General features: G+C 41.5%; 2 protein-coding genes across 7 annotated transcripts in view; both read left to right on the forward strand.

Annotated features, from left to right (window-relative positions):
- The first annotated feature begins 1,799 nt into the window (after positions 1–1,799).
- LOC134538221 (metallophosphoesterase domain-containing protein 1) overlaps positions 1,800–21,722 on the forward strand; it is a 31,901-nt gene continuing 11,978 nt past the window's right edge. The window contains exon 1 of one of the 6 annotated variants that reach the window (XM_063379345.1): positions 1,800–2,341. In XM_063379345.1, the coding sequence (XP_063235415.1) occupies positions 2,219–2,341 (123 nt within the window). In that variant the 5' untranslated portion in view covers positions 1,800–2,218. The other 5 variants (XM_063379365.1, XM_063379335.1, XM_063379355.1 and 2 more) reach the window with 5 other exon arrangements.
- Positions 7,228–12,712, forward strand: LOC134538215 (uncharacterized). Its single transcript, XM_063379321.1, has 2 exons — positions 7,228–7,397; positions 8,076–12,712. Exon 2 carries the CDS (start codon positions 10,699–10,701, stop codon positions 11,854–11,856), a length of 1,158 nt encoding a protein of 385 aa, XP_063235391.1. The 5' UTR covers positions 7,228–7,397; positions 8,076–10,698; the 3' UTR covers positions 11,857–12,712.

The raw sequence follows: 21,722 nt of genomic DNA on the forward strand, positions 1-21,722 counted from the left end.
CCTTGAAGCCTTCAGCCTCAATTAATGATAGTATTGTGTAACGTAAATATTACCTCCCCGTTTTTTGTGTGTAACTAGCCACTGGAGCAGTCAACAAGTCACGAACAGTCTCTGGTGTGACTCTTATTATTTAAACATAATTTATGTAAATTTGTTAACCCTAATTCTTAGAGAGTATCTGCCAATTAGATTAAGCATTAATAATTAATGTACGAATTTAGAGCCACTTACAGTTTCTTGTTATTAAAATAATTTCCGAATAACGCAACTTTAGAAACTTTGGCGCGAGAGATCGCTGAGACCTTCCCTCGCGCTAAGGGCAAACGCCAGTACCGAGCGACTCGCGGACCGGGGCGGACGTGCGTTCCACGGGGAGTCGTCACCCTTTGTCTCCACTGAACATTATTGCTGGTAACCAGGGGCGTAGCCAGGGGGGTTTTAGGGGTTCAACCCCCCCCCCCCCTTAACACCAAATCTTTAATTAATTTCTTATTCATCACTCAAACAAATTTCATAGTAAAATTAAAATTTTTTTAACATTACAATATTTAAATTTAAGAACCGAAAACCGCTAAAATAGCACTATTTTACACCTCAAAATCAAAATTTTCCCGGGGGAGGACCCCTGGACCCCCCCCCCACTTTCATACAGGGTTGTGGGGGGGGGGGGGGGCACATGCTTCTTAATACCCCCTATACACAAATCCTGGCTACACCACTGCTGGTAACTCTAGTCATTTAAACCATATCCTATTTCGTAGTGTAAACTTCCCATGCGTTTCCGGTCCTTTTATGGTGTAGGACCTAACCCAGCCGCTTAACTATAAACTCCCCACACTAGACATTACGCGGGGCAGTTCACCATACGGCATGGTCCGACCCCCGCTACAAGTGACTTTTTTGGTAAACGTCGAGTGCACAGGCACCGACGACAGCTACGCATATCTAATTTAACTGCGGGCCGCGGTCCACACAGGTGGACCTGGATACCGCCGCATTAGCAATTTTCGGGATTGGCAGTCTCCAATCAACCTCCCCCTTAACCTCGACTAGTGTGAGAGTTTAAATTAGTGACAGTGCATCAGAGCACTCTGTGTTAATTCAATGTAATTTTGTAGGGTAATTCAATGTACGTCGTGAAAGTGTAAACTGTAATTGTAACTGTTTAAGCCGATTAAACTTCCACTCCAGACACTCCGTGCGCGACATTTCACCGACAGTACAAAACCCGAATTCGTGTGTGTTATTGTGTTGAGTCTCCCTACCTCAGCCAGGAATCAGCATGTTATACTGCACAGGGCCTGTGACGTGTTAACAGCCAGGGATCCCTCCAACCGCAAACTTCGCCGACGGTCCTAGAAGGCCACGCAGGGGCAACACACCCATAGAACCCAAATTTGGTTAGACACAGAGCTAGCCTGGCGCCCTCCCAGAACACTTTTCACTAAGAGCCAGTTTTCCCGCTAGGATCCACGTCTGGTCTCAAACACGAGAACCCGGAAGACGGCAGTGGTATAACAGCCTGTGCGACAAATGAGCTCCGATGGTTGGCATCAAGGTGTTGGAATACCACCCTTATTTAATATCACTAACTTGGCATCTTTTGGTTCAAATGCTCCCTTAAAGAAACATTTAAAGTTAGTTTCTGGGAGATTTTCAAAATCAAAATTTAAAAATTTATCTTTACCATACTTAAACCTCCACTTTCATAATTGACTATACATGTAAGTCTCAGATCATGGCCATATCATTGTATCCATGATTATCTGTTAGTTTTTTTTTTTTCAATTATCTTTATTGTATTAACTATAACATCTACAGATTTTATGTAGGCTTGAAAGTTTCCCTGTTGTATTCCTGGTCATTGTGTTCGGAATAAGCATAACGTTCCTTGTTTTCGATAGATATTAAAAGTCGAATGTAGGTGTTGATAAGGTAAAATAATAGCAAGTTGTCAATTGTTTAGTTGAGGAAAAATTTTATTGCTATGGCTGTATCTTAAACTAAGGCCACTGCTATATTAAGAGAAGGGAAGTCTATTATTTTTTATAAAAATATATATATATTTTGGCGCTGAATGCTGTCATTGTGTCTGATTAATGCGAGGTTCTGAAATGGCAAGTTATTGTAAAGTAATGACGTAAATGCATCGTCTCTTCTTTAATAATAGTGTTAGGCTCTTAGCTGAGCGAATTGTTAGCGATAAAAGATTTTTGACATGAATGTTGGTGTGCACCATTTGACGTCTAACCCAACTGAAGCTTGGAGGGAATTGTCAAGATTTCAAAGGGTTATCAAAGTGCACGTGAAAGCACCGAAATCAGATGTATTAGCCAACAAGGTATTTTGGAGTACAAGTTATTGTCCTATGAGCTCTGGAGCGACCATTTGAAATGTAATATTTACTGTTATTTTGAGTTGAATTTAATGTTACACACGCAATATGGCTTTCACCTGGTGGCAAGGAATATTCCCCTTTCACTCACTTCCCCCACCACCCTTTTAGTTTTCTCCTCAGATCCTTTGAATTTTTCACCCCTAGCATCTTATCCAACCCATTCCTCTTCCTTCCTGTCCTGCCAAGAAAGCATTCCTACCCTTTTCCATTTACCTCCATTCTTTCTGGAGCTAACATCCTTCCTCTCTGCGGTAAATATGTAGTTGGGCGGGATTTGCGAAAAAAAATGTTAAAAATCTGAAAATACTTTTACTCTATGCTCTTTAACTTCCTCTTTTCATTAAAAGCGGCGGAGGTAAGAAATTCCAAATACTTTAGGAGATATCAAATTTTTAAATTTCATCATATGTAGTTCAGCGGCATTTGCAAAAAAAAATGTTAAAAATCCGAAAATACCTTTATTATATGCTCTTCAACTTCCTCTTTTCATTAAAAGCGGCGGAGATAAGAAATTCCAAATACTTTAGGAGATATCGAATTTTTAAATTTCATCACAATACCAGTGCATTCATGTGGTATTCAACATTGTTTTTTGTTTACGAGTATCTATTTTTTTTTATTGGATAATGATGTCACGTGATTGTTCGTGATAGGCCAGAATTCAAATGAACCAATACGTGATTATTTAGTTCATTTATTGTTTAAAACAGTGTTTAATTACTACCTCCAACTTAGGTGAGTTTTTAACGTTTCTAATTTTAAAGTGTTATTTGTTATTGTTGCGCAAGTAATAAGTAACAAAAAAATTTTACGTGAGTTGTTACTGTTTATCCTTCATTCCCGGTTTGTTATGTCAGGTCAGTTACATTATACTTTAAAAATAAAGAACCATTGAAATTAATTCATATTATTTTTAATGTACCCTTAGTTTCAAAGTATTTATAATGTAACTGACCTGACCTAATTAACCATTTTCATTAATTAGGCATTCACAAACACATGGCAATAAAAAAAATATTGACGGTCGAATGATTACACAGGTCTTGTATAGCAAAATAAGAACGGCAATATCTACTAAAGTATTTGGAATTTCTTACCTCCGTCGCTTTTAATGAAAAGAGGAAGTTGAAGAGCATCTAATAAAGGTATTTTCGGATTTTTAACATTTTTTTTTCGCAAATACCGCTCAACTACATATTTACCCTCTCTGCCTTTTATACCTGCTATTGGGTATCCTAATCTCCAGCTTTCCCCAGCCCCCTTCCCCCTTTATCAAATTATATGATCTGATTAACTTTTCTACCCTACTCTTCTCCTCACTTGTAATGCTTCCCACCCTAGCTTCTTAATCATGTCAGTTTGACTATGTATTCCCCCTCTTGCACTTCCTTCTCCACCACATACACATCTCCCACCTCACTACTCCATGCTGCACCTTCTTCAGCTCCCTTACCTCATTCACTAGGTAGGGGTTCCAGATCACAGCCCAATACTCCATCACTGGCCTGATCAATGTGGAGTATGCATTCTCCCTTACCCTCCTTCCGGTCCTGCTAAACATTTCCCAGCACCCTCCTACCCATACTTACCACCTGCTAAACCTGCTTTCCCCATCCCAGGTTATTTTGCAGGGTCATCCCCAGGTACTTCTACTATTCGACCTCCTTTATCTCCTACCCCTTCCACATATATACTTCCCTCGTTACCTTCGTCTTTCTCATGAATCTAACCACCTTTGGTTTTTCAACATTTAGTGACATTCTATTTTCCTCTGACCATCGTTTCAGTCTGCTCAAGTTACCTTGCAGATGCACCCCTTCCCCCACCACCTGGTACACTACACACTCATCCGCAAATACTCTTATCCTGGCTTCCATCCCTTTTCTAATATCGTTCATCATTATCGTGGTAAATAAGGGCCCCAACACACTCCCCTGCGGAACTTCTGAAATCACTTCCTTCTTCAGATCTTTCCTTACCAACCCTCACCCTCTACCTTCTATCCCTCAGGAAGCTACCATCTTCTCATCCTCCACCCACATTTCTACCTTCTCAATTAGCCTCTTGTGTGATACTCTACTGAATGCCTTTCCTTTCTATGAAGATTACATCCATTTGCTTCCCCCGTCCACTGCTTCCTCCAGATCCCCCAGCAACCCCGCCATCTGTGTTTCACAGGAGAACCCTCTCTTGAATCCATGCTGTCTATCATCCAACCAACCTCTCCATTACTTTCCGTACATAGGATGTTTGTACTTTGCTGGGTTAGTCTTATCTCTACCTCCCATGTAAATTGGTACTTAATACTATTGCTTCTTTCCATTGATTAATCCTCCAGGGATTGTTTTGTCGTACTAGGGATGTAAGGGAACTAACAAATGAAGTGTCGGAGTGGGTGCCGCCACGTGATGTGGGCACGTGGATCCGGCGGAGACCCCCTTCAGGGCGTGACATGACCCGTGTAGGGCTAGGCCCGGTTCCCTTAGCATGCGATATCGCTCCAGTGGGCTCTTAAGGCGTCCCACACGCCTCGAGGTTCAGGAGCAGGGACACGTGGTCACTCGACTAAAAATCACAAGTTTGACGTACTCCTTTTATTCCAGCAACGTTACAACACGTCTCCAATTGCACTACATCTACATACACTCAATGAAACTGTTAATAACGCCAACGACGGAAAAGAATCAGTTTACAGGCTGACCAGGTCACCTTGTGGCCTGGCCTCGTGAGTTTAGGACGCGGTCCGTTGTTAAATGTTTGAAATGAACTTAAATATTTATTAAAACGAGTCGGCCACCTGGAGTAGGCCTCGCAGATACAAAAAGGTTTTAAGAAGTCCGACGTATGTTAAGAGATCAGTTGATTGAGAAAAAATATGAAGTTGCGCGGTGCTCACCAAGCATCCTACCTCGGGTGACGAACGGAAGTGACTGAAGAGGCCAGGGCAGCATGGCAGCCGGAAAGCGCTGGATTTACTGTTAGCCTCTCCTGTTATTTATTACCACTTATTTAACTAAAACAAATACACTAAAATTCTATAATAAAATTATACCAAGGTTTCCTTAATTATTTATGTTGAGTATTAATTATTTTAATTGGGATTATGGTTCAAACTGACTGTGGGTAGTTCCATTGCCTGCCCCGTGTGGCGCTGCGCCGTCCTTACCAACTAGCACTGCAAACATAATCCTTAGGGAATATTATTTAAAGAAAAGACAGGTAGCAATTACGTAAACATTAAAATTGAATGATAAAATAAAAGGGGTCGTGGCACAGACTCTACTCTCGCCTCTTGTTGGCAGCCTCACACGCACACACACACCTGCACACGGGGCGGGAGGTTTGAAATAGAGGGTGGTGGTGGGAGGAGAGGAGTGGCGACGGCGTGAGGCACATCGGGCTTAGGGAGGGCGTAGCCCTGGTCGAAGTTAGTTTGAACATCACCGTTAAGTATCTACATACCTCCTCACCCCCCCCCCCCCCCCCCCAACTTAAGGTGACTATTCCCTAATCCGTCCGACCCAGGTGCCTTCCTTCCCTTTCGTACTGCTTCCATCATTGTCTCTAACCCTCTATTCTACCATGTTTGCCACTTTTCGACATTCCTGTACCTCTCCCCTTACAAATACAGATAGGCACTGTTCCTGTAGCAAATTTGCCTCCTTCTTGTCCTCCATTTCTGCCCCTCTCTTCCCGTAAGCACCACTATTCCTTCCTCTCCCTTCTCCCATTAGCTTTTCCATTTATGCATTCCCTTACCTCCCTTGTTTTCCTCCCTATAGCCCAGGCAAATTAGACATATGCTTCCCGAAAAAATGTCCAAAGCTGTAAAGTGTTTTAAACCTTTTGGGGGTCCCAAATAAGAGTCCTGTGAGTTTGCGACGGATTCTGACTTCTGCTTAAGTTTTGGGAGTCAAAAAACCGCTGAATTTTCGCACTTTGTTTATTTTTCGCTTATAACTCCTAAACGACGCATCCTACAGAAAATTTTATTTAAAGCTTTTTTAAATAGCATTAAATTCTGCTTGGAATGGTTTTTAATCCGTCAAAATCGGCTTAGCCATTTAGCCGCAATCGATTTTCAAAGTTGGGCCATTTTTACCAACTTTGCTAAAACGTTGATTCTTTGTTTAGTTTTTCATTTACAACTCCTAAACGACGCATCCTGAATTTTTTTTTACTCATAGCATTTTTTAAGAGCATTAAATTCTGCGTTGAATGGTTGTTAGTCCGTCAAAATCAGCCTAGCTGTTTAGCCGCAATCAATTTTCAATGTTGGGCCATTTTTACCAACTTGGCTAAAAAGTTGATTCTTTGTTTAATTTTTGGTTTACCTTCTTGAACGACGCATCCTGAAAAACATTTTATTCATAGCTTTTTTTAAGAGCATTAAATTCTACGTCGAATGGTTTTCACTCCGTCAAAATCAACTTAGCCATTTAGCCGCAATCGATTTTTTAAGTTGGGCCATTTATACCAACTCTCATGTCTCATGTAATATTTTTTTCCAATCGTGCAGTTTTCGAAGTGGCGAATGAGCAAAACCGGGTCGGCCTGGTTCCCCCTCTTGGCCTTGACAACCCAAGAGCAGCCACCTGTCCCTTTTTTCACTCTCTCTCTATTCCCTTCGTCTGTCTCCCTTCATACCTCACGGCGCCTCACATAATGGGGCGCCTCCCTTCTTCTATTCATATCAGTGTACAGCCGGATTCAGTTGTGTGAAGACGTTCAAAATGTAAAGTTATTAGTTCGTGTGTTATACGATGACGTCGCCTCCGAGTCGTGCAATAAGTTTGTGGTTTTTATACTGACTTTATAGAAATGGCAAGCATGCAGTGTTTTATTTGTGGTGATGCTGTCAAAGAGGACGATGAAAGAGGCACAATCAAGGAAAGGGCTCTAAAAACCTTTATTGATGCCAGCAAGAGGAGGAAGGATGGCCATGACAAGTGGTTGGCGCAGCAAACTTCAGTAATAGTACACGAAAAGTGTAGGAAAGGTACATACATTACATTATTTTAGTAGTACATTATTATATTATTAATAATTCCATCACAGCATGTTTCATCATTGTATTGTTGAATCTTGACAGTATTTTTTTACTTTCCTTACAACCTATATTATTATTATATTATTTTACTACATATGACTTACTTTACATTATTTTACTACTATATTATTTAATTACTTACAACCTATATTATTATTATTACTATTATATCATAGGATAAGAAAAATATTGCATTCCACCTAATTTTTCGAATCGGAGTTCTCATCATAACTTTTCATTTCAATGTCCTCCGTGTTCAAAAAGTGGTTTTTGGAAGTTGGTCTGTATGTATGTATGTATGTATGTATGTATGTACTTACGTACGTACGTATGTATGTATGTCTGTATTCACTCTACCGTCCGAACAGATTAACGTACAGCCATGAAATTTGAAACTTTTGAATTTTTAGTTTTCGAGATAAACGGAAAATTATTGTACAGAGATCCGTATCAGGTATCCCAGATGATAATCTCAAAGTTTTTCGAATTTATTTTAACTGGGTTCCTTTCTGATGATATATTACTTGGTTCATTTATTGCCTCGGGAAACGTGAGTTTGAAGTACATTTGGTTGGTAAGGAAGGTAGTGTGATGTTCCACAGCAGATTTATTTTTCTTCTTTTCCAGGTGCCTACACAAAGGAATCTAGTGTCTTGAAGGCTGAGAGAGAGGCGCAAAAGGCTCGTGTCACAAGGAAGCAAGTGAACCAGTTCGACTTCAAGAGGTTATGTATTTATTGTGAAAAAGATGCATCTCAAATTTTCCAGGACCACAAGTGAAAAAGGCTCGAGATGTTCGAGAAACAGTGCATAAGGTTATGACTTTCGAGACCATTGACACCATAAGAAATGCTGCCAGAGCTAGAGGTGATGAATGGGGTGAGAGTGTTCTGCGTAACCTCACCTCTGAAACCGATTTAGTCGGAGCTGAAGGTCAGTATCACGGCACGTGCAAACGTAATTTCTTCTTGGTAAGTTCTCAGGCTGCTGCAGGCCCTTCTGGTGTTAAAAAAGCTCGGGGGCGGCCCGAGAATGTTGAAATGGCTGAGTGTGTTAACTTCATCGTCAAGTATATGGAACAGAATGAAGATTTTTCTCAATTTTCACTGGATGCGATTCTCCAAGCATACCAAGGCAGTATTCCCAGGAAGGACCATATTCTTGACAAGTTATCAGAAAGATTAGGAGAAGAAGTAATTGTGGTGCGTGGGAGCAATCAATTCAGGCAGGCAACAATATGCTACCGAAACACAGGACACAAAATGCTGACCAACAGCTGGTATCAATCCAGAAGTAATGATGTAAATGAAGAACGTATGAGAGTTGTGAAAGCAGCCGCCGAAATAATACGTGAGGACATCAGGTCAATGGTGTATACCCTGGTTAAATATCCCTCTCCTGACATGTTTTTACAAAATGCAAGCAATGACATCCCACATTCTCTCCAGTTACTTCGGGAAACCATAACAACTCCTCGAAAGAAGAGAGCCGATGAGGAGAAGAAAAGAGAGAAGAAGAAAATGGAGAAGAAAGTCCAAGCCATTCTCTGATCACAGCAACCCGACCACTGTCATTCACATCTCCCATCTTGCTCGGGGTCGGAACTCTGCTCTACAGGAAGTACGGGTCAAGACATTTGGTAGACATACTTTCAGCCTTGGGATTCAGCTCTTCATATGGAGAAGTCAGAAAATTTGAGGTATCCACTCTGCAGCAGTCCCTGGATATTACAGTGAATAACTCTTTCACTCAGTTCGTTTTTGATAATGCTGACATCAAAATGGACACTATTGATGGTCGAGATACATTTCATGCCATGGGAGGCATCCAATGTTTTACGCCAAATAAATAACTGATCCCAAGGGCTCCTATTGAAAAGGTCAAGACCATACCAAAAGCTACCTTCTTGAAAGAATATGGGAGCATTCCGCTGCAGCACTTTGACCAACCAAGTGAAGGTGGTTTAGCCACCCTGGCTGTGAAGAACATAACTGACAACGTGGAGAGAGAAGTATTGCCAAGGTCGGCAGATTTGCTCTGGATGTTTGGGAAGTGGAATGATGATATCGACCTTCCAGGGTGGAACGGCTTCATGGAAACCATAACATCAAATGAGCCTTACAAGACCTCATGTATACTGTGCCTCCCGTTCATTAGAGCCCCTCCCTCAGATTTCGATACAATCTACACAGCCTTCACAACAGCTGCTGAGAAATGCAGAGAGCTCCGCCAACGCTGCTGTTTTGTCACTTTGGACCATCCACTCTGGTTAAAAGCAAGGAAAATTCTTGCTTCTGCCGGCCCAGATAGCGAGTTGAGTTGTGTTACCGTGCGGCTTGGGGGTTTTCATTTGCTCATGTCCTACATGGGCACAATTGGCTTCATTATGGACGGCAGTGTCCTCCAAGATTTGTGGAGTGTTTGCTTCGCGATGGCATCCACAAAAACGATGATGTCAGGCCACTACTATTCCCGAGCTGTACGAGCTCATATATTGGCCCAGCTCGCTTTGGCCAAAATAATTCTACAGACGATGTCCACATCACAAGAAACAAAGCTGACAGACGAAGAGACTGATTCACTATCGTATCTCATAAAGGATTTTACATCAGAAATATTTGACATTAACAACCCAAATGTTGACAGTCTTATGGAAAAGTTCAAAAGACAATTGGAAATCTTAGAGGAACGAGGAAGCACAGCACAGCTGTGGGTGCAGTATTTCAGGATGGTGTCAGTCCTCAAGAAATTTATCGAGGCTGAAAGAACTGGGAATTGGATGTTACACCTGCAGAGCGTCAGAAACATGATTCCATATTTCTACGCCAGCGGACACTTCAACTACGCAAAAGCTAGTCAACTCTACCTGCAGGATATGGAGGAGCTCAATAAAAAACTGACACATGCTGAATATCAACAGTTCGTTGTACAAGGTTACTTCACAATAAGGCGTAGCGAAAAGCATTGGTCTGGAATATGGTCAGATATGACCATCGAGCAAGTGCTCATGAGAGCAATATCTTCTGTGGAGGGCTATCCCGTGGGCGGGGAATCAGCTATGGGACTCTAGCCCGGTGGATCGCTGGCATGCCCACTGCAGTGGATGTTTGTCATCAAATTGAGGAGTACTGTGAGGTCTCCTTCTCAACATCCGATCAGCATGTTGACACGACAAACTCCAGAATACGGAGGGACGACAGCGATTTGCAGAAATTCAGCGAATGGTTTCAGTGCCATGACCCATTCCCTAAATGAGTTCCCTCATGTCCATCAGCACAGGAGTTATAGCAGATGACAGCATTAACTGCCACAAAGCTTTTGAAAAGGGCACTGCCAGTATGAAAACTATTGAAGGGAAAAACTTCAAAGAACTTCAACTTAGCAGAAAAAACCTAGTGGTGCCTCTACGAGCCGTGAAGGCTACAGCAAAGATCAACGGAGAATCAGCCCCTATCAGTACGGACACAATTTTCCGCCGCATTCTATTTCACATGAAATCACAGCTTCAGCTTGAATTGTACTTTGGATTCGAATTGGCCCCGTACCCACTTCCACTGTTTGATGATGACGGCATGATGCGGAAGAGTAGAAAATCTGAACTGTACAAGCTGTTCACTCCAATCAAAGTGGATTTCACTGTGAATGCAGACTACGTAGTGGATGGTGGTTTCCTCCTGCACAGAGTTGTGTGGCACAGCGGAGAACAGTTTTCCATTATCATTCACAAGTACGTAAATTACGTGAAATCCAACTACAAGTCTGACAGTATTACCATAGTTTTCGATGGATACCCAGAGGATGTGGCCGAGAAGAGTATAAAGTCTGCTGAAAGAGCGCAAAGAGCCCGTGCTATGTCATCTTCGTCGGTTATATTCCAGGAACATACCAAGGCCACAATGCGGAAAGATCGTTTCTTGTTGAATGATCACAACAAGAAATGTCTCATATCGATGCTGACAAACAAACTGATGGACGAGGGCATTCACGTGAAACAAGCCTTGGAAGATGCAGATTCTCGGATTGTGAGCACAGCAATGGAGAGGTCTATAGAGGGAGGCAATGTTTTCATAGTGGGAGAGGACACCGATCTGTTGCTCCTGTTCACTTTTCATGTTGCTGTCTTTGAAGAGCCCATCTCCAACGTGTTCCTCATCAAACCCGGGAAGCAGAACCAGGAAACTGTCGTTTACAGTCCGAGCAATTGCAGGCTGCCTGAAAACATGAGGAAGCATGCCCTGTTTCTCCATGCCTTCACGGGGTGCGACACCACATCCTCATTTTTCCGCCAGGGGAAAATAAAATTCATCAAGAAATTCATGGCAGACCAAAACCTCCTTATCAGGCCTCTATTTTTCTTGACCCGATCGCAACTCCTGATCAAGTTGCAGAGGCAGGCGTTCACTTTATAAATACCTTGTACACGGGTGGCAGCAGCAAGTCCCTCAATCAAGTGAGGTTTGACCTCTTCCAGAGGTCGCTTTCAAAAACTAATTTCGACTTGGCGTCCTTGCCTCCTACAGAAGCGGCTGCTCGCCAGCACTCCTTCAGAGTTTATTTACAGGTGCAGGTATGGAGGAGTAATGTACTAGATCCAGAGAGATGGGGATGGAAAATAACCACCAATGGGTTAACTCCCATCACAACGACTGATCTACCGGCCCCACAAGAACTTCTCAACTCCATATCGTGCACTTGTAACAAAGGGTGCAAAGCAGCTTGCTCCTGTAGAAAGGCAGGGATAAAATGCACCACCATCTGCATAACCTGCAAAGGGCACGCATGCCTCAATTCCATCTCTGAAGACAAGGATGTTATACTGGATGCCACCCAGTGTGACTAGGAGATTGATATCATCGAAGGAGAGCAAGAAATGAATCCTCATTCTCAAGATTCCGAGGATGAGGAGCTAGATGACGTGATCGGCGAAGAGCTACCGTCTTCTCCTAAACGGCGAAAGAAATCGTCAACATGAGTACCTTGTACATCTTTCATATTATGATCTTTCATGTACACAACTAATACATATTTCATGTACACAATGTACACAACTAATACCGTTATCATTTACATGTATACATCTTTTGTTACCTTCAATAAAACATTATTCATTATAATGCCTTCTTATATTTTGAAACCACATAACATCATATTGGAGTGTCCAGGTGCGGATCCAGTAGGAGGGGGCACGAATCCTAGAATTTCTGAAACCCCAGAACAATTAATATTTAATATTTTATTAAAAATAAGGATTAGACTTGAAATTCCAAAGGGGGGCCGTGCCCCCCTTCCCTTCACTCTTGGATCCACCCCTGGATGATTGTCATTGAATAAAACATCATAAAATTATTCATATTCGATCCATTCAAAGGGCATAATCAACAGGGTGTCTACTGGTCATGGAAGTCACGGAAGTCATGGAAAAGTCATGGAATTTGGGGTAGGGTCACGGAAGTCACCGAAAAGTCACGAAGTTTGGAAAGAGGGCACCGATTTTTTTTTGTGGAGAACATAAATGTGATGTAACTCGCAAAAACCTCTGGAACACCTGTTTACTTGCCCTCCCTTCGATAGAGATAACGGCTGAAATATCCATCTTTCTCGCTATCTATCTCACTGCGCCGTCCGTAGTGTTTTTTCTTTGTCAAGTGCAAGCGAGGAGAAAAGAATACCGATCGATTACATGATGTAACAAACGTACGAGAACTATTGTGTACGTACTAGTACAATGGGACCATATATCTTACCAACAAGAGCAAACCCAAACATTAAGTGTAGGATAATAATCGTGTTTGTACCACGTGCGAGTATCGTGGGACGCCCAGGGCTGACAAGCACACTTCGAAAGCTGTTGCGTTGTTAATTATTTATTTAAGGAACAGATATATCGTTTCCGCCCTTTTTTTTATTCAGTGAGGATGTAAGGTTTTGTATGTAGGAATATGTTTTTTTTTTTTAAATAATGACACTGTAACTGCTAGACTGGTTCTCACTTTCACCTACGCTTCGATCAATGTTGGCAATATGTTATATGCTTTGCTCTCACATGAAACAACTGCGTTTGTTTGGATTATTCGCGGACGGTATTTTTTGGTGTCCTTGCAGTTATAGTTTATTATGTTTCAGCCAAACATAATTTATAATTAATAATATGCCGGCGTACAACAGTTTGGGGAGGTTAAGTTTATTTTTTTTTGATTTCGTGGCCGCTACGTTTTATGACGCATTATTTACAATTAGTAAACGGCCGGCGTTTTTTGTAATGATATTTCTTTGTGAAAGAAGTAGAAATGGGCCCCATTCTCACTAATTAACAATCGGTAATTTATTTTTTATTAAAATTACAGTGAGTTGGTTAAGTGTGTATATTTTCATGTAGGCCAATCTGTTTTAACCGCCCACAAGGCTCAATAGTTGTAGACTGCCCCACGGTTCACTATGTTGACAGTTTTTTTTAATGAATGAAGTGTTTGTGTAACAGTTTTTTTACAAGATGCCGGGTAAGTGCCACTTCCAAGAGATGTGGTTGGAAGAAGAAGGATGGAGAACTTGGCTGAGAAAAGGCAAAGATAAATTTTTTGGTTTTTGTTCTCTTTGTAAAAAACAAATTGATGTGTCCCACTCTGGTGTGAATGCAATAAAAAGCCACGAGAAAGGCAAGAAGCATAGTGAATTTTCCAGTTGCCTGAAATCTGGAAAACAAAAAACTCTGTCTTCCTTCAGAGCTATACCCATGGATACTGACGGGCCTTCCATGAGTGTTCCTCAGGCTAATACACCCAGTCCATCTTTGCCAGAACCTAAGCCTAGCACGTCTGCTTCTAGCCAAGAACATACTGCTGAACCATCAAGGCTGTCAACTTTCCTAGTTAATGACAGTGTGACAAAAGCAGAGATTGTGTGGGCAACTCACTGTGTTTTCACACATGCTTCATCCCGCTCGGGAGAATTAGCAGTGAAGCTGTTTCCCATTATGTTCCCAGATAGCTCTCTAGCCTCTAAAATGAAAATGCATAAGGATAAAATTGCATACAGCATAACATATGGACTTGGACCCCATTTTGCGAAATGTGTGTCACATAGTGTTCAGAAAAGCCCATTTTATGCTTTGTCAATTGACGAAAGTTTAAACGATGTTTGCCAAAAGGGGCAAATGGACATTGTTGTAAAGTATTGGGATGCAGAAAACAGTTGTGTTTGTACAAAATATCTGACATCTGCTTTCCTGGAGCATTCAAAAGCTGCAGATTTGCTCAATAATCTTATTGTATGCATTGGAGAAGCTGACCTGTCTCTAGGAGGCTTGGTGCAAATTGCAACTGATGGACCCAATGTTAATTTGAAACTGATTTCCGACCTGAAAAGTTACATGAGATGTACTCTTGACAGCGAAAAAGAAATCTTGGACTTAGGCACCTGTTCATTGCACATTGTAAATGGTGCATACAAAACAGCTCATGCAAAAGTTGGTTGGCAACTTAATGAGTTTCTTAGAGCACTTTACAGTCTTTTCAAGAACTACCCATCTCGTCGTGCAGTTTATCAACAGATCACTGGCTCCAGAATGTTCCCGAAAAAGTTCTGTGCCATACGATGGACTGAAAACTCATCTGTGATGAAAAGGTGCTCAGAAATTATTCCACATCTGAAGAAATACGTTACAGACAAAGAGATTGAAAAGAATCCTCCAAACTCCCAGAACTTTCATGTGGTAAAGAAGGCCTTGTTGGAAGACCCAGTACTAGAAGCTAAGCTACATTTCTCTGCCATGATATCTGAAGAGCTGGAAGAATTTTTGACATGTTTTCAGAGAAACGATCCCCTACTGCCTTTTCTTTATCAAGAAGTTTTCCAGTTGATGAAGAACATTGCGAGTAGAGTGTTTACAAAATCTGCAATGGAAAAGGTTGTTAGTGCATCCCAGTTAAAACATTTGAATGTCAAAAATGAGACTGACCTAAGAATGCCAGATTCTATTGAAATTGGTTTTGGAGCAACATTTTGCCTAAAGAAAGTAAAAGAACTACACTCTCTTAGATTTAAAGCAGATTGCAAACAGTTTTTGTTACAGTTGTTTTCCAAGCTTGAAGAGAAAAGCCCTTTAAGGAAGCGAATTGTGCTTGGGTCCACTTGCTTATCTCCTTCAGTGATTGTCAAAGATGTCAGAACCTCGAGGGCCAAGATTGCCATTGAAGAACTTATTTCTCTCAATCACCTGTCACCAGCAGATGGGGATGTTGTGTTAAGAGAATATGCTAAGTTTTGTGCACTTCCTGAAGTTCTGAAAGCAACAAAGTTCTTTAACTGGAAAAAGGATAGCCTAGATAAGTTTTTGTTTCAACTGCTAAGCTCGGCAATGGAGAATGCCCATAACCTGTTTGTTTCTTTCATTCAGCGTTTTTTGATTTGCTTTCATGGTAATGCAGCAGTTGAGAGAAGTTTTTCTTTCAATAAGGAGTTCTTAGTGGAAAATCTTCAAGAGAAATCTTTGGTTGCCCAAAGACTTGTTCATGACCATGTGTCTTCTCTTCCAGGTGGGTTTAAAAAGAAATGCTTTCTGAATGTAAGTTAGACTTAAATATTTCTTTATCAATAATTTTAAATCTCAAATTTTTTATGTTACAGGTGGAATTGAAACTTTTTCTCATACTATATCTAAACAGATGATTTTAAACTTCAGAAATGCTGCATCAAAAAGAAGAGATGACCTGATGAAGAAGAAGATTAAAGAGGATGAATCTGTGAATGCAAGGAAAAGAGCAGCACATGAAATTACGCTCTTAGAATTGAAAAAGAAAAAAGTGCTGGAAGAAAAGAAAGAAGAACTCTTAGAAATAGACAGGGATTTGAAAAAAACTTAGGAACAAAATATGTTTATAAATGACAGACTATATTTCAAATACCTGTTAGTTTCGCCTATTTATTTATTTGTAAATTAAGTCATTATCGATTATTTGGATTTATTTTTCATTACCCTCCAAAGCTGCTTAAAGTAAAACTTTTTTAAGGTCAAGTTTAGCATTTTAAACTGCATGTGATCCCATTTATTTAACAATAAGCTTAACCGTTGATAAGTAAACTAGACCTATATTCAATATCCGTTTTAATTTAATACAATTTTTAGTAAAAAAAAGTCACCAAAAATGACAGAAAGTGGGCTCCAAAAGTCACTGATTTTTGGAAAGGAAGACCAGTAGACACCCTGATCAACTTTTTAATCCAAGTTGGTAAAATATGGCCCAACTTCAGAAATCGATTGCGGCTAAACAGCTAGGCTGATTTTGACGGACTAACAACCATTCAACGCAGAATTTAATGCTCTTAAAAATTGCTATGAGTAAAAAAATTTTCAGGATGCGTCGTTTAGGAGTTGTAAATGAAAAACTAAACAAAGAATCAACTTTTTAGCCAAGTTGGTAAAAATGGCCCAACTTTAAAAATCGATTGCGGCTAAATGGCTGGGCCGATTTTGACGGATTGAAAAGCATCCCAAGCAGAATTTAATGCTATTTAAAAAAGCTTTAAAATAAAATTTTCTGTAGGATGCGTCGTTTAGGAGTTATAAGCGAAAAACTAAACAAAGTGCGAAAATTCCGCGGTTTTTTGACTCCCAAAACTTAAGCAGAAGTCAGAATCCGTCGCAAACTCACAGGACTCTTATTTGGGTCCCCCATAAGGTATTAAAACACTTTCCAGCTTTGGACGATTTTTCGGGAAGTACTGCCTTGTTTTGGTCTTAATTTGCCTGGACTACTAGTTCCTTACCCAATTTCATCTGTCTTTAATTCTCCATTTCCTTTCCTCCTGGCCCTTGCATGTAACCTACACTTTCTCTTTAAGGCCCGTATCTTCGTCCCATAATAATATCATCCCTTTTTCCTACCTTTCTTTTAGGCACAAAATGCTCCACTATCTGCTCTAGTACGTTTCTCAAGACGGTTCATTTTTCGTCAAATCCCCTAATTTTTACTCCCTCTTCAGCTTCCACCCCCATATTTTAAGCATTTCCACCCTCCTTTCCTACTCGCCACACTATTTCAGTCTCCACCGGGACCTTATGGTCACTGATCCCTTCCATCACCATACTGCTTAAAACCACCTTAACTGGTCTCATCAGCACCACATCTAGCAGTGTTTCATTTTCCTCCTCTCCTCTACCATTACCCATTCTGGTGTTCTCCTCCACCACCTGCTACAGTCTTCTTTTTAACAGTTGAGCTGCCAATCTCTGCTACCTTGCTTCCTGCTCCCCCACTACCCCTGGCAAGTTGAGGTCTCCAGCTACCATCACCCAACTATCCTCTCCTAGCCTGTCCAGTTTATTCTTAATTTCTAGAATGGTTTTTTTCCATTGCCCTGATGGCCTTTACACTGCCAGCAGCTTTATCTGCCATCCCAATCCTCCACTTCTGTCTTATCACTCACCCATTCAACCCTACCCGTAAGTCCCTCTCACATGCATACTATCACCCCCCTTCTCAGTTCCTCATCCCCATTTTCTTATCTAACCACGTCTCTACCGCTACGACAGTATCCGCTTCATGTGCCTCAACTATGCTCCAGAACATATCTAACTACCTATACACACCTCTATAGTTCATTACTACCACCCTTATTGCCTCATCGTAATTTTTTCTCTTCCATTTCCGCCTTCCCACCTCTCCCCTTCATGCTGTCCAACTCCTCTGCATCAAGTCCTGCCTTCCCCATATCTGTGTCCCCCTTCCTGTCCCCCACGTTCCCGTTTTCCAAATGATATTCCCCTCTTCCCACCACCCTATGTGCTTGTGCTTTCTCCTTCAGAAACATTGACAGCTTCTCCTGCACTTTTATATTTAGGTGTACCCCATCCTCACTGACATCATCCTCCTTCAACTGGCTCCTAATGTTTACATATCTAACCCCTAGCTTTCCACATATTACCCTCATCACCCTGTTAGCTTCCTCCACACGTCTCGTGGGGGACTCAGTGAATTATTAGGTCTATTCGCTGCCCCATTTCCTTCTCACTTCCTTCACAAGTTTTCCCATTTTCTCTTCCATATTTTCCACCCCCTCCCTGTACATTAAATCATAATTCCTCCCCTGTATAGTTATCGATCTCTCTCTTCTCTCTGTCCCCATGTTTCTGATTACATCTGTCAAATCTCCCATTCTTCTGCCACCCTTGAACTTATGGTACACCACCTCCCCAGCTCCTCTAACCCTGCTCCCCCTCATCATGGAGTCCCCAATCATAAAAATCTTTTCTCGTTCTCTCATTTCTGAACTTTCTCCAGGAGTTTCCCTTCACTCTAGCTGTGTTTCCCTCCTCTCTATTGGTTACCCTCCAATACTCCTCTTCTCCAGCTCTCCCTGCAGCATTTCCCCTCCCTCTTTCCACACACAATTACTAATGTTCTTACCTGCTTCCAGCCCTCTGTCACCTCTCACCCATTTGTCTGACACCCTCCCCCGCAGTTACTCCTTCCCAGATGCACCACTACTCCTCTCCTCTACTCCTGCCACATTGCTTTCCCTCTTCCCCTTTTCTGCCCCCCCCCTTCCCCTTCCCATGAGCCCTACCCCTTAGTTCTGACTCACTACCCCTCTCCTCCACCTCTGGTCCCTGCTACCCTTCCCACGATGCTCAACCTTTCTCAGGTCCTATACACCTGGGTCATTCCATGTCTGTTCATCCAACAAAAATTGAAAATGTAACCATTGTTTTTTTAATTTTTATAAAAATTGGTTCATTTGTTTGGTGACATAAGGCCACTTAAAAACCAAAATTTCAGATTTTTATCTCAAATACTTCCTGAGAAATCAAAGGTTTCGTTGTCACCATTTTTGGCCTAAAACAGGTTGTAATGACAGCATAAATTGGTCAGTATCTGTGTTTCCTTGCTTTGTATTTCACTGTAATACCAATATTCAGAATAAGAACACTTTTCCTTATGTAAAATTCTCTAGAGAATTCAAATTTTGCCACCAAATTGCTATATCCAGAATAGTTTGTAAGTTATAACAGAATTATTAACCTGACTGATGTTTCATGTATCATCTGCATCCTTTATTACAAAATAGACTGTATCTCAAAAGGCAGACCTCACAAAAAAATGAGCTTTGTACTATGTGAAAGAGAAGGAAATTTCCTATAAGATGCAGTAAAGAAATAGTGGCTTTCTGCTGGCAACATGTAATGTACTCGATAATCGCTTACTAATGCTATATGTACACACAAAAAAAATCCCTACTTACACAAATCTATTGCCAATGAATTAGAATCTACAGACACAATCCTCCAGTTTTTGCAATTAGCAAACTGCATTGCTTTTCTGATAAAGCTGCCATTCTATATCACACTTGCACAAGTATTTTTATTAAAATCAAAAAACATGGGTTACATGCCCTGGATGAACTGACATGGAATGACCCACCTAGCAATACAACCCATCTCCAGTTTGCCCCCTTTCCTCCAACAATCTCAGTTTTTCCTCAAGTTTCAAGTGTTTCTGTCCTATCTCTATCTCTTTAGTCTTTCCTACTTTAGTTTACTTTGCTCAACTTTAATCATCCCCTGTTTTCTTGTTTCTTTGCTCCGGTGTCATCTTGAACTTGTTTCTGGATGTCAGCCAAGTTACCCTCCATCAATTTCACCATTTGCCCTAGCTTTCTAACTTCCTCCTCCATTTTTCCTTCCCAATGTTCCCTTCCCTACTTCAACAAGTCCACTTCCATTCTTTTGCCATTTATCAGACCCTCAAAGTTTCTTTCCCTCCCAGATAGCTCCTTTTCCATTTCCTATTTGCACCTGTCCCACTCATGGCACATTTCCTTTCCTCCCTCCACAATTTCTCATTTATAATATCTCTTAGCCAGTCCTGAAGCTTCCTCCAGCTGGTTTTCAATACTCCCTATAACCTCACATTCTCCAGCCCTTGTATATCACCTTCTTCCTCTACGAGCCCCTCCATTTATTTCTGTGTTCCTTTCGTCCTCCTTTTCCTCTACATTTCCCTTGTCTGCCTCCTCCTTTTCTAACTCCTCACCATAACATTTCCTACATTTCCACTCGCCTATATCCTCTCCCAGCTGCTTGTACTCAGCTCTACTGATGCCTTCACATTTTGTGTTGTTACGGGGCCACTCGTGGCGGCATCTCTTAATACGGGGGCCGTAGTTAATCTCTGATATTTACTGATTGAATCGTAATGCGTGCTCGGGTTTTATGGGCGCCACCGTGCCACGTGCACGGACCGATGTGAGACTCTTTCTCAGGGTCGTGACGTCGCCCATGTGAGGCGTGATTTTAATTTCCCCCTGAACACACCTAGCACGAATCCCTGCCCGCTCTCAGCGTCGGGCACGCTATTATTTACGCAGTGGGCTCTCAGGTGTCCCACACGCCGTCACACTCCACGTGGTCGAACAGATATAAATAAGAAATTAATACATTAGATTTACATACCTGATTTATTCTGCGAATGCAACTTACACGATTGAAACTGTTTAAAACGCCCGCTGCACGAATCGGTTTAGGTGCGACGACCCCCACGTCACATCTTACATTACGTATTACAAAAGAGAAAAGACTGTTGCTGGTCGTAAGACAATTAGTTATACAGTCCCCCGACCGAGAGGAGCTCCGAGGACGAAAAGAAAACGATTTATATGGAATTAAATTGAAACAGAATTACTTGGCGGTGAAACAAACGGTGAGGACCCTGGAGTGCTGAAGCGTCTACTCTCGGTCGTTGATGGCGGCGGACTGGGTGAGATCATGGCTCGCTCGACTAACATGGCGTCCTCCCGCCGAAACAATTGCCGTTAAAAGCTATTTGCGAATTCGTGCCACGGGAAACTAAATTAACATGACAAGAATGCATTAAAAATTATGTGACAATTTATGAATAAAGAGAAAAGATTGTACAAATTATAATTATTAAGATTTAAATTTAATTATTGTCTGGCTTCGGGTTTCCTAGGGAATGTCCGGAAACGCTATGATATTTTAATACATTATTTTAAATTAAAAGTACATAAAACCCTCCCGGCCGATCTGCCGTCACGTTGCACTTAGGGAATATAAAAACAAATAACACAATTATATTTACTTATGTTTTAGGGGTGCGGCACACTGACACGACAGCGCCCTCTTGCCGGGCGAGCACACACGCACGCACACGTACGCACGGGTAGGCGGGAGGTTTGAATGGAGGGTGGGTGGTGTTTGGGCGGTGGCATATCGGACTTAAGAGGGGCCGCAGGCCCGGACGATGTCAGTGTGATACCAAAC

The sequence above is a fragment of the Bacillus rossius genome, chromosome 1 (assembly GCF_032445375.1).
Source record: "Bacillus rossius redtenbacheri isolate Brsri chromosome 1, Brsri_v3, whole genome shotgun sequence".
Taxonomy (NCBI): Eukaryota; Metazoa; Arthropoda; class Insecta; order Phasmatodea; family Bacillidae; genus Bacillus; species Bacillus rossius.